Source organism: Sus scrofa, chromosome 15 (genome assembly GCF_054392235.1).
Source record: "Sus scrofa isolate SSC_HxYL_T2T_F1_AM1 chromosome 15, Sscrofa_HxYL_maternal_Yorkshire_Landrace_v2.0, whole genome shotgun sequence".
NCBI classification, from domain to species: Eukaryota; Metazoa; Chordata; class Mammalia; order Artiodactyla; family Suidae; genus Sus; species Sus scrofa.
In genome coordinates, this window is record NC_139397.1 from 143,122,904 (window position 1) to 143,137,057 (window position 14,154).

At 37.3% G+C, this 14,154-nt stretch overlaps 1 protein-coding gene across 19 annotated transcripts in view; it reads left to right on the forward strand.

Moving 5' to 3' along the window:
* The window catches only part of MFF (mitochondrial fission factor), a 35,189-nt gene extending 22,436 nt beyond the window's left edge, over positions 1-12,753 (forward strand). For 5 of the 19 annotated variants that reach the window (XM_084998117.1, XM_084998119.1, XM_084998127.1 and 2 more), the window contains 5 exons: positions 1,847-2,005; positions 5,929-5,961; positions 7,701-7,760; positions 10,665-10,749; positions 11,875-12,741. In XM_084998117.1, the coding sequence (XP_084854243.1) occupies positions 1,847-2,005; positions 5,929-5,961; positions 7,701-7,760; positions 10,665-10,749; positions 11,875-12,006 (469 nt within the window). In that variant the 3' untranslated portion in view covers positions 12,007-12,741. 19 annotated transcript variants of the gene reach the window in all.
* The last annotated feature ends 1,401 nt before the right edge of the window (positions 12,754-14,154 follow it).

Here is a 14,154-nt window from a genome sequence, read left to right on the forward strand (position 1 = left end):
ACTGATACAAAATCATACGTGAAGTGTTCAATTTAAGCCCCAGAATACAAAGACAAAAACTTTAATTATACCAATAGATAGGCTACTGATTAGTCAATTAAAACTTGCTTCAGTAAATATAGCCAGGTGTCTTGGCACCACTGTCAAGAAGAATGCAAGGTGGATTGTCTGTTAATGTGGATGCAGAACTGGCCTAAAGAGGACTCTGGTTGTAAGGTTAGTACCTAGACTCTGAGTCCCCTGATTATTTTACTCTTCTTAGATACTAGTATAGGTTTTGCCAAGTACCATGGGTCAGTTATTAAACTAAATATATTGATGTTGATAAATTGTAAATATTCCAGGAGATTCCTAGTCTGTAGACAGACGTGTAGGGTGACCATCCATGAGCCCGAAATTTTACATTCGTCTTGACACCGGGGTGAATCGGCCCTGACAGATTAATTTCTCAGTATGCCGAGGTTTAGCTTAAATCTTTCTCTTTTAAGTAGTCTTTGGAAAACATAGTTTTCATATTTATTGTGCTTCTCGCTTTGGATCATCGAGACATTCAAAGTTATTGACCAAATTGTGGGGAAGGTTTTGTTTTCCATTTTCTGGGGCTCTGGGAATAATATTAGATGACAGTTAACCTTCCAAAAATTATGCCACTTATTTTGTGGTTTCAAAACAAATACATGTTAAGTTCGAAAAGATTACACAAATCACGATAAAAGATTTTATCTTTTCAATTGTTCACTGTCTGCTCCACTTTCATTCTTTCAGACATAATACTCAAGGATGAGGTTTAGTCTTAAGATGTTTTGCCCTGACATTGAGAAAAAATATCGAGCCCAGATCCCATAGATCTATTATTGTAAGAGATCTCTTACTGTAACCTCTTCCTCTAATAAACCAGATGCCAAGTCCATATTTCAGTTAAATACTCTGCATGGCTGACCATGCTATAACATTAATCACATCTCTGAAAGTAAGAGTTCAGGTTGGAACTATAAAATTGCTTCATTCAAATATGTTCAGCTTTTAAGGAGGCACTGTTGGTGGAGCCTAAGAAATTGTGACTCTCAACTCACATGTGAAAGAGTGATCAAGATTACTGTCACTGAGAAACTCAAAAGTGGTTGTTTAACATCCATGTAGATAATTTAAGAAGTATTTTTGCCTTTTCATTGTATTCACAGAATTGGGAGTCATTTTATGTTTCAGTCATTTAGCTAGAGGACATATGCTTTATATAAGGAAGTAATCAAAGCTTTTTTTTAGTTTTCTGAAACTTCAGTTCATCTTTAAAATTACTTGTCATAAACACAGATTGCTTCATTGTCTTTGTGAAGTTATTTGAAATTGCATTTTTATGGAATCACTTTCAACTCATGCATGTAAACTTTGACACCTATACCTCAGAATTTTCTCTTAATCTACTCTTCTGATCACTTGGCAGTTGCAGTGCAGTGTTGTTTGGTAGAGGTTTGATTTGCTGAATTGGAATATACACACCAAGTAAAGAAGGCTGTTTCTGCAAAGCTGGGGATTGAAAACACTTTTCTGTTGTTTTCTTCCCTCTTAAAATTATTCTTTCATATTCAGTTTGTTTAATTTGATGTTTAAACCTACACAGTTACAGATGCTGCATGGTAGCTGGGTTTTTTTTTTTTTAAAAAGCAATTTAACTTGTTTATTAACTTCTTTGGTTTGACTTTTAGGGAAAAATGAAGGGTGGGGAAAATGGGCAAGAAAACTAAGATAATTCTTAAAATATGAGTGTGTGGGGAAACTGCTCAGCTGAAGTTTGATGAAAGTCTGACTTGAGTGTTTTTCTCTTCATTTGCTGTGCTTATGTAAACAGTGTGACACCATCGCCACAACAGGTTCGGGTTTGTCCTCCCCATATGTTACCTGAAGACGGAGCTAATCTTTCCTCTGCTCGTGGCATTTTGTCGCTTCTCCAGTCTTCTACTCGTAGGGCTTACCAGCAGATCTTGGATGTGCTGGATGAAAATCGCAGGTGATTGGCCATCAGTGACTCTTGCCATCGTTACTGCATATTTTTTTGGCTCCTTATTAGTGGACTGTGGTGTCTTCCTTTTATGTTTGCACTTTTGTCTCTTTCTAAGATGCAATGGTTTAAACAGCTTGCTTTGCTTTCTTTTAATTTGAAATTATTGTCCAAAATTCACATTTCACAAGCTTCTCTGCAGTCGGGGAGAGGATTCAGTTAGTAACTAACTATGTATGAAAAGTACGATGATTTTTTTCCCCAAGACTTTTGTTGATTCCATTTGGGGATATACTGAGGGATACTTGTGGATTGAGTGTGGGATGTTGGACTGAACTATACACTTTTTCTTTAGTAAATCAATTGATTCAATCATTTATGATACTAACATGGTTGATTAGTAAGCAGATGAGAGAAGACAATGTCAGTGTAGCTGCCAGGACTTTTTTTCCTTCCATTTTAGCTGGATTTCTAGGCCTGTACTCAAATCCCGTTTAATTCTGATTTTTTTCAGTATGTATAGCTTATCTCACTTTTGAACATCTCCAGGTAAAATCACTAGTGGTATACTTGTTCATACAAGTAAAATTTTTGCCATTATTTCAAATACTTTTTATTCTTACATTCTTTACTAGATGCTTTTAAAAAGGTAAAATTTGGGAGCTTTTTTGGTATAGTGGGGGGAAAGTGTAGTCAGTTTCATTTCAACTCCACACATTTTATGTAGTCACTCTGAGTCAGTGTTCGAATTTTCATGATCATTTTATGGGACTGTTAATTTTGCATTTCGAAGGATCCCCAGTAAATTACGCTGGTCCGATAGACCTTCTCTTACCCTAGGAGCGGATGTGTCTTATGGCTTGCTCTGAACAAACTCATTACGTGCTTTTGATCCTCACACAAGCCCCAGCTTTGTCAGCATCCTTGATGAGTACCTGTCCTGCTGCTCATGTGGAGTTTCTGAGCCTTCCCAGGTAGATCCAGGGGTATACTTGTGGGCCCAAGGACTTCAAGGAGAAACATAGAAGAGGAAGCTCATGGCAGGGGGGAATTGTATATACATGTATGTGTATATGTGTTCATGTTTGAGCGTGTGTATATATATATCCCCCCCTCCCAAAGGTTTAGAGTCCCTCGTATGCTCTTTGAAGCTTCAAGGACTGTCTTAGAATATGTGGAGCCTGTAAGAAGTAGCATGGTTCAGGGGGAAAAAAAAAAAAATAGATTGAGGGGGTCAGATTCAATCTTGAGCCACCCCACTGAACAGCTAGCTGCATGATGGCCTTAGACAAATTGCTCAGCTTCTCCTCATTTTCTTCATCTTTAAAAAAAAAAAAAGAAGGGTAATACTAATATTATCTAGTTTTCTGCATTTCTCCTTCCTTCCCTGTCTTTACTTAAGATATAGAAACAGTGGCCTCAAATTCTTAATTTAGTGTCATGGGAGAGCCTTAAAAGAGTGAATATGAAAGACCTGGCACTTGACTAATATTTCCAGGGTCTTATTTTCTCCTCCCTCCTTAAAACAGATTTATTTTTCACCAGGTGTCCTCTTTAACTTTTTAGTTATAATAGGTCCTTAGAAGAGATTGGATTGTTAGGTCAACTAATATAGCAAATGCTATTACAGTGAAAATATTTGAATGAGAAGGATGTTTATAAATCCTATGTAGGTCAAATAATAGCTAGATGACAAAGCCCCAGTACATGAAAATTATTTGTCCCATCCCCCTACACACATACACAGTGCAATGTAGTATATGGAACTTGTAAAAGCAGGTGGATTTTTTTTCCCATAATGGAGGAATTTTGCCTCAAGTTCAAAAGTACAAAATCAGAAATCTTACTAATATAAAATTTTAGTGGTGTTCTTTTATTATGAAAAACTATTTTGAGCTCTAAGTCATTTTTTTTATTGTAATAAATTGATAAGTTTAGAATTCCCTTTTCTTGGAAGGAATTGTCTTTTCTAATTCACTTAAATGAGATTTTTAAAAATCCAAAAATTTGTTGTATTAATTAATGATTCTTTGCGGAGTTCCCTTATGGATTAGCAGAAATGAATCTGACTAGCATCTATGAGGACGCAGGCTCGACTCCTGGCTGTGCTCAGTGGGTTGGGGATCTGGTGTTGCCATGAACTGTGGAGCAGGTTGCATACTTGGCTCGGATCTCATGTTGCTGTGGCTGTGGCACAGGCTGGCAGCTACAGCTCCCATTCGACCCCTAGCCTGGGAATCTCCATATGCTGCAAGTGCAGCCTTAAAAAGACAAAAAAATAATAATTATAATACTTCTTTGTTCCTGGATTTATACCTTGGAGCCTGAAAGATGAGGTTCTCATTAGTCTTATTGGATGCTGTCAGTTTTTTTGTTAGTTTTTATTTAATGGCTGCAGCCGTGGCATATGGAAGTTCCCAGGCCAGGAATTAAATCCCAGCCACAGCTTTACAGCTGTGGCAAACACCGGATGCTTTAGCCTGCTGCGCCAGGCCAGGGATCAAACCCACACCTCTGCAGCAACCCAAGCCACTGCAGTCGAATTCTTAACCCACTGCACCGTGGCACAAACTCCTGGGTAGTGTCAGTTTTGAAAGGTTTTTTTTTCCCCCGTTGCATTTAAAGCTTTTATTTAAATGTTCACGACTTAGTGTTGTAGGTGCCAAACCAGTTTTTACTTCTATTATGAGAACTACCAAGCGTGACTTAATCAGGCATAAGAAACAGGAATGTGAAATTTGGATAATGTTCTACTTGCATGACTATGAAATAATGCTGCTTATAAAGTTTAAGTGCTTTTATGTTCTGTGCTCTGTACATCATTTTTTTTCCTTTCTATTTTTCACTCCTGGCTGATATGCTAATGCAATATCTTATCTTTGGTCTTAAGCTGTCACATTAGGTATAGTTAAATTAAGTTAGAACTATTTGGCAGAAAGAAAGATAAAACCTTTCTGCCTGTTTTATCATAAAACTGCATTTTTACGGTTGCTTGGCATGAGAACTATTTGAAGTTGCTACTTTGAGGGACACTGTTGAGAGGCTTATGTGTTATATTTTTGTTTTCTCATCTTATGTGAACTTATGTGATTGAAAACCAAGTTGAACATGAATGCAAAGTCAAATCCTAGGAATACATTAGAAAAGTTTATTTACATAGGTCAGTGCTGTGCATTTGGAAAACTGAGGCCTCAAAAATTTACTACAACACCTCAGACAAATACCAGGTGTGTTCCTTGAATTTAAAATTCTGTTTAGTCCTTGGCAGTTCTGAACTGCCCATGTGCTCTGACACCTGCCAGAGCTCTGTATCTCATTCTCCAGTGCAAAATATTAACATTTTTAAGAAGTTTAGTTCCCATTGTTCCCAGTAAGAATATTATTTAAATGTTGACAGATTAGTCTGCTTAGCATGCTGAAGTTTTATTTTTTGGAAGGGTTTGATTATTTATTTTGCAAGCTGTACCGTCTTTGAATGAATAGAATAAGAAAGCAATGTGTAAATAATGTATATTTTTGCAAGTATCCATATAAATATATTACTTGGAAGACCTAGAAATGCAGAGTTGTAGTTGAAGCAGTGTTTGTTATTTATAATTTTCTTTAAAAAATGTGTGTAATTCCTGGTACTCCAAACTGTTCATTTACTATAGCAATTTCCATCTTTTTAGCAAAGAAACATATTCTCCTAAGACCATTTATTTACTCAAAAACGTCAGTACACAGGTTAATGCTGGAACTTGTAGAACCTCGGATCTCATTCCCTTTTGCCACTTTAATTATAAAACATTATTGAACATATTATCAAACTTAAAAAGATTTTTATAGTGTATTAAATCATACTTATCATAGAAAGTGGTACTTGAATGAAGTTTCTTCCTTTGCCAAATACCTCTCTAATTTACTTTTATATTATATGTGTCAATTGCCAGTGTGAGAAGAAAAAATGAAATACGTTGTGAAAGGTAACTGTATTATTTTCTGGCTCTGCATTATAAAAGGGAAATCTCTGTGGTGGAATATGTTGAATATAGCAGATCCATTCGAGCATATGTATGCATTTAAAATAAAAGCTTTAGATAGCACACAATGGTGGCTTCATTTTTAACCTTTCTCATGTTAATGTAATGGGGAATTGTAGGACTGTAGTTACCTAAGTTTTCCTAATGTCACAGAATAAACTAATAAGTGGAATGGGATGAGTTAAAAATCTATCTCAAGCAGATGTGATTTCTCACTGTTCTTTAACCAACAAAATAGAAGTCGAACATCTCACCCAAAAGTCTCTGAATCTCTTATCCTCTAGGCTCTGGAAATTTCTCTAAGCACCAGTAGTGCCTTTAAGAGACGTACAAGCTAAACATTAAAATTTTCTTGTACAAATTGGCTTGTCATAAAATAGTGATTTGTATTGTAACAAAAATTCTACAGCTGTGCCAACTTTAAAAAAACTAGTACAGGAGGTCCTGTTGTGGCTCAGTGGTTAACGAACCGGACTAGTATTCATGAGGACACGAGTTCAATCCCTGGCTGTGGCTGTGGTGTAGGCTGGCAACTGCAGCTCCGATTGGACCCCTAGCCTGGGAACCTCCACATGCCGCATGTGTGGCCCTAAAAAAAAAAGACAAAAAAAACCCAAAAAAACTAGTACATTTGGTAGTAAATGTTTACTATAAGAATTGTTTTGATCCTTAAATCCAGGCAAAACCTGATCAGTCTGAAGAGAATGAGATATTCAAAATGTAACAATTCCTCAAATCCCTGCATAGGTTCTATAGTCCAACCTCTATTCTCTTCTTATAAAATAATAATGCTGATTACTTTTGGGGGAATTGACCAGTGACCACATAAAGCTTTTGTTTTCTGTTTTACAAAAAGATAAAACTTAGTGGAAAGCTTACTGCTTACCTCGGTAAGAGAGTTAGTTGTCCCCTACAGTCGAAGTATGTACTCAGTGGAAATCCCCACAAAGTTTTCCAGTGCACCTTAGTCTTCATTTCCAGCAGCCCTGTATGTCACTCCTGGTTGTCTCTCAAGATCAGACTCCAATATTTGACTGCACTTCCTGTGATGTGCTGTCGTAAGTCCCTCTAAGCATGTCCCGCTTGGCTCTAGAACTGAGGCTTGCAGTTCTGCTCTTGAAAGCTGAGGGTTTGGATGAGACACAGCTACATTAAAGTATCAGACACTCAGCAGAATGAATGAGGTGGGAAGCAAGGAGTTGTGGGAAACGGGAGTTGCCTGAAATTGTTAGTTTTTGAGACAGAGCTCTCGATATCAAATGAGCAACCATGATCATGCAGGTGCTACTAACCAGTTCTTGACATGCTTCTAAAGTTGATGGTGATTCTTTTTCCAGCTAGAGGAGAGAGAGTATACTTTTTAAACAGAATTGCCCTCTGTCTTGAATTTCATAAATTCTAGTATAAGCACCGAAAACTTTACTGTGTATGTTGGTGCTGTTTTGTTATGCAAATGTAGATTCTCTTTGTTTTTAACTCATTGTAAAATATTAAGTGTGTGAACATCATAAAATGGAGGACAGTGAGACAGAGATATTTAAAGTATTTGAAATATATTATATTGTATTGAAACATACAATATAATCCTATTTGACATTTATTTGTCTTGTTTTTGCTTTTATTTTATTACTCTCTGTTTCCTGATTCTGTCTTGTGCCTTCTCCCGCAAAAACCTGCCTTAGACCTGTGTTGCGTGGTGGGTCTGCTGCCGCCACTTCTAATCCTCATCATGACAACGTCAGGTAAATTTTGAGACTTTGTACAAAATTACCAGGGTAAATAGTTGACTGACTATGTATTTGCAGGACATGATGCATGTAGTAGCCATGCCTTTATATCATAGCTTGAACTTCACGGCTTTTCTCTAAGAGTACATATATCCTGTTTTCCCTGAGAACAGTGGCTCTAATCATTCATGACATTTGGCCACCAGAGTATAAGGGAAAGGCTATTGATACAGTATCAAGTGAACATCTGAGAAATTGTATTTAAACACAGTTTTAATAGCTTAAAGGAGATCAGTGCTAAAATACAGAAAAAATAATCTTACACCTTGTTTTATGTGCATCATTTTAATTGTTGCCTGAGGTTCTCTCTGTCCAGCATTCCCTTTTTAGTTATTAATTGTCTATAATGTCACTTGCAGTGTGTAGATAAATGTGTCTCTAAAGCATCATCTTAAGTTGGGGGACATCAGTGTTGACAACCTGAGAAGTTAAATGTTTAGAAAGGGAATTCAGTTTTAAGAATCGTTGTCATCTGCTGATTAAGCTTTTCTCTCTTATTTTTGTCCCCTTCATACTTTCCAAAATGCTTTGACCTGAGTAGTTATTTCTTCCTGTCATGCACAAGTACAGATAAAATAACACAGACAAATACTTTAGTTTCTCAGGTGCCAAAATCCTCATTTCTAAACTTCTAGGGTAAAAAAAAAAAAAAAAAAAGTGACTGGTATTTACAAATATTATTACTGTATTTTTTTTCAGAGCCAGTTTTAGTAATTTTAAGCAGAAATATCTGTAGCAGCAGATTTAAAACTGGCAGCATTGTTTCTATGATGAGAAGCTGGCACATTCATTTTTAGGCAAGAGAAGAGGGAAACCTCAATTTCTCATTAATTCTGAGTTCAGGTTAGAGAATTGAAAACTGTGTCCTTAGGCATCCCTTATCACTCTGCTGACTTACTTCTTTTTACAATATTAAACTCAATCTGTTTTAAGTTTTCCCTCATGTATTTCTCATAAGTTTGTGATCCTTTTATTTTTCTGTGAAAGTATTTTCAGCCAGTCATCTGACTCGGAATATCTTACAGCATTTTTAGTTCTGATGAATACAGGTTTTTGAAAACATCTGTTTTAAGTTGAATTATACAGGTAGAGTGTTTTGCCATATCCTTAGATTTCTTTGCAAATGAAATTTTCTTTTACTGCTATTTAGAACCTTAGCAGAATCAGGATCTAAACTGTAAGGAGTCCCTTTCAGTTATGCATCATTCTCTGTGTTCAGTCCAGGTCTCTTTACCTTTGAAGCAACTGTGTCTCTTGTTTGAATTTTTTTCCCAGTTATTCATCTCATGTGTGACCTTACAGAAATAGGAAAGTTTTATTTTAAGGATAAAATGTAGGGATGAAGAACCTTTGGCACATTTTTCCCACTAAACATTTAGCAATTCTGCTGAATGTTCAAAGGAACAATTAACTCAGATGTTTATAAACCCTCCTAACTTAGTAGCTTCCTTACATCTCTATCTGATGGAGTTACTCTCTGTGTTCCAGTATAATTTGCCCCATTTCCATGAAGGAAGGGGGCAGATCAGGAGAAAAGTCAACCATAAAGGGAACATTTAGAGCTTGTTCTAGTTTATCTAAAGTCAGTACCCACCATCTATCACTGAAACAGCACCCTCTCATAGTTAAAATGAGTGTTCAGAATGATGACGCTGGAGGATTATAAAATTAATTCTATTTCACATAATTTATTCAAGTATTTGGAGTTATTTTCAGTGAATTCGAAACAAGGATTTTCTGAATAGACTTGTCTTTAACATATCTGGATGAAAAACGTAATTCTCTTCATACACTTTTGTGTGATAATGTGCTTTTTGTAATGGGGACTTGCTTGAAATATCAGCACTCTGTGATCTATGTGCCAACTCTGTAGATAACACAGGAGTAACTTTTTTATTCTCTTTCCTTATAATCTGCTCATTCAGAAAAGTTAATGTGCTATTTTACTGAAATAACCATACAGGATTAAAATAGTGAAGGTACAAACATGTGCAGTGAATTGTGTGGTACGTAAATTGTATCTCAATAAGGATCTTAATTAAAATGTATTTAAAAGTGGAAATCTGAGCAAAGAGGAAGAATAGCATTGGTGTATACCTGTTTCTCAGAAGTTTGTTGTCATTCATTTAAAAGTGAGTGTCCCTTTAGAAGTACCTGCATTTGAACAGAAGTGCTTTTTAATATGCTTTCTCTAGAGTTTGTCTTAGTGGCTCTCCAGTATTGCTCTATACATAGCTTCTTAATTCTTTATTATTGAGCCAATTCTGGACCTGAATGTAGTGGCACAATGCATTCGGGTGATTTTATAATTACGTCTATGGAGACACGGTAGAGATAAGTAATTGGAAATCAGAAGTAAAGAGTAGAAATGGCAAGAGAAGAGGCCATGAGAAGAGGAGGAAAAATTAAAAAACGGGTCAGTCTTAGTTTTTTAGCTAGAGTTTGTTTTCGGTGTGTTCCCTCCCAGCGAGTCTCAGCAGGGACTTCCGAGGAACCACCCATGGGCATCAGTTACTGTTACATCGTAGAGTAAAAGCTCCCAGATCTTTTCGGCCAGGTATCCTTTGTAACACTACCAGTCCCTCTGAATTGAAAAGTGCCTCCTTGCTTGTATCTTCGGTCAGGCTTTCTTCACATTCTCAAACTTTCAGAACACTTTCCTAGTATTGTAGGTAGTTGTCATCCTAAGTTCTTTCCTTTCCCTTACTAGTTCTCATTCAGATAGGTAAATATTTTAGTAATCATACTGCTAGACACCAGGCTTTAGAACAATTTTCTGAGCATTATGTAACACATTACACAACTTGCCAGGTCCTTTTAGTTTAATATTAAATTATATTTTTACTTCTTTTCTGCTAGGTATGGCATTTCAAATATAGATACAACTGTTGAAGGAACTTCAGATGACATGACTGTTGTAGATGCAGCTTCGTTAAGACGACAGGTATTTAATGTATCACATCTCTGACTTATATTCATGTAACATCTTAAATGGTAGTTTCTCACATTTGTCATTTTCTCTCTGGTGAAGCTCATGAATTAAAATATTTTATGTATCAAACCATAACTGATTTTTCCCATTTTGATTAAAGATATGCTAAGCCACTATTTACATGTGTTGACTAGCATGAAACAGTATTACCAAAATGGATTGATATAATTCTAATAACAAAGAATCTTAACATGTTAAACACACCAGTACAGCCATTAGATTGCTCTGGAGCTGGGATGACCCTTCCCAGTTGGCGTGGGGGGCCTGGGCCTTTATACCCCATCACAAACCCGTCGTTGGATGCTTGCTGCCTTCGTAAGGGAGTCAGGACTCCCTTGGTAATAAGGCAGTTGTTCAGCCCGGTGCTGTTCACAGTAAGGGCCAGCAGCCACAGGCAGTGCTGTCAGCCAGTGATGCTCCTAGCAGCTGGGGGATTAGCCTTTTAGTCCTGAAGGACCTGGGTGGCGGGTGACAGGGCCCATTCAGTATGTTAATTTATGGGATCCTCTCAGTAACTCAGGTGAGCAGAGAAGGCGTAAACCAGTTAAAGCCGGTTAAAGAGGAAAAACCAAGGCCGAGTGACAGAAGCTCAGAAGAGAAGAGACTTTTAAGTAAACTTGAGCTATCATGGGTAACAGTTTTTTCTGTATTTAGCTTTGTTTATTTGGCCCCAGACGAAACTTTTCATGTTTTGTAGGAATTCTTTTGACAAATTAAACTATTTTTTAAGAATCTAGGAGTTCCCATCATGGCGCAGTGGTTAACGAATCTGACTAGGAACCATGAGGTTGTGGGTTCGATCCCTGGCCTTGCTCAGTGGGTTAAGGATCCGGTGTTGCCATGAGCTGTGGAGTAGGTTGCAGACGCGGCTTGGATCCTGAGTTGCTGTGGCTCTGGTGTAGGCCGGCGGCTACAGCTCCGATTCGACCCCTAGCCTGGGAACCTCCATATGCCGCGGGAGCGGCCCAAGAAATGGCAAAAAGACAAAAAAAAAAAAAAAAAAAAAAAAAAAAAAGAATCTAATTACTCCATGTGTTAAAGCTTCTGTTTTTGTTTTTACTGTTATTTTTCACTTAGATAATCAAACTAAACAGACGTCTACAACTTCTGGAAGAGGAGAACAAAGAACGCGCTAAAAGAGAAATGGTCATGTATTCAATCACCGTAGCATTCTGGCTGCTTAATAGCTGGCTCTGGTTTCGCCGCTAGAGGTAACCTCGGCTCTCAAAAATAGTGTTTCAACAGCTGGACATATAAAGAATTTGCAAACGTCTTTGTTTCTGTCTGCATTGTATGCCGTTTTACAGTCCATGCCCTAAAAATGTGTTTCTTCCAGAAAGGAGGGGGGAAGGACTTATATTTGCAGAAGTAAAGGTATATTCTGTCACTCAGCTGTATTGGCTTTTAACAAATTCTGCCATAACACCTACTTAAAATTCCCCTTTTGCATGTTTTATAAATAGGCTCTAGTTTTTTGGTTTGGGTTTTGTTTTTTTTTTAAGGAATTTTTTTGCCTCATCAGTCTGACCAACTAATTCTCTGAATGAGGGAGTGTATAGAGAGTGAATTTAGAAGTGTGTCTGTAAGGGGGAAATAATACCTTATTTTGTCCTGTTGCTCAAACACCGTTGGACTAAACCGTTCAGTTAATAGATATTTTTGCATCCACATTTCAACATGAACACTTCTGAAGTCATAGTCTGGTGTCAGAATTAATAAAATCAAGTTACCTCATGTTTCATGATCACTTTCAATAAAGTAATTCCTAACATTTTCAGCAGTTTACCTAATATGTGTATAAAATGCACGTTTTCATTTTTATTTCAGTTTTGCAGATGGTTTTCTTTAAAGTACGTTTTTACCAAGTCCATGTGTGAACGATTTAAAAAAACCACAGAAGAAGGTACAAATGTAGTGTATTTACTTAATAAAGTGCCGACCAAAGCTGTGTTTGTCTATTGAAAGATTTTATTTCATCTTAGTGTGCTGTGAGCTGTATTCCATATCATATTCCGTTATGTGCTCTTAAGTCGTCCCATCTCTGGACAAGTAGTGCAGTGAATGACTTGGCAGGTAGCAAGAACCTACTTGCTCCCTTTCAGGTCTTCATCCTGGCAGTGGTAGGTGCTGGTTTCATTGCAAATGTTTTTCTAATGAGTAGTAACCTGTGAAGTGTTCAGATGAAAATACCTTGAGTTGTGTTGCTTTTTCCATTGCAGTACTTTGCTGATGTACAAAATCTCATGAGACTGAAATGTGTCAATGAAACCAAGTCCCGGGAGCCTTTAGTTCTTGAACTTTTTTTCCTTTTTCTTGATTCAGAAATGGATAGAATTTTAGTTAGGTCCAGTACTCTCGTACCTTCAGTATCCTCCTACCAAGGCACTGAGTTTTGAGAAGGGCAGGGGAAATTCCTCAGTTGAAGGTAGACTGGCTGTTTCTATTCTTGCTTTTCCTCTGTTCTTCCAAAAAAAAAAAAAAAATACTTGGAGAAAGGATTCCTTTCTTTACTTCTTAGGGTTTGTCAGGAATTTTGGTGACAATTTTTTTTGCCCATAAATGTCTCTGACTTTTACAATGTCTTAATGATGTCATTAATTAATTATATTTAACTCTATGTAAATATCTCAAGAAAAGTTCTGCGAAGAATTAAAACTACAAAAATGATACTAAAAAAATGGATAAAATTAGCACCTCTTTTCTTGGGTAGACATGAAAAAGATTCCACAAAGGCCAAAACTGAAATAAAAGCAGGAATTCTGGGAGATTTTAAAAAAAAAAAAGCTCTTTTTCTCCCCTCCGGTTTTTACCAAACCCTGGAGACCCAGAACTTTCTCCCTTAATGGCTGTATGGGGGCCAAGAGATGCAGTTGCATGTCTTGGGCAGATAACTAGCTGTCACGAAAGACCGCTGCATGAGGCTGGGATCCCCCAAACCTGCTTCCTCTGTGAAAGGGTAAATGACAGATCTGTGTGTCCTCCAGAAGGGGACAGCAAAGAAACATGTCCTCACCGTGTCACAGACCTGAACACGGTGTAGAGCATGAACCTAACTTCAAAGCCAAGCTCAGCGGCGCCTCCCTCCCTCCGCCAAGCAGTTGTTCATCTCTGTGAGAAGGTGGGTTTGGAATTGAGAGGAACAGATTCCCTCCTCGTCAGGATGGTCAGGAAAGCCTTCGTAGGTATCTGAGCTGAACCTTGGAATAAATAAATACGTGATCTGAACAAGCAGAGAATGAAGAAGAGAGTCCTGATGCAGGGAACGGTGAGAGAAAAGGATGCTGTGGGGCCAGACATAGAATAATCAGCCTAAGCAAGAATGTTCAGACTGCTAAGCAAGAATGTTCTACTATATTC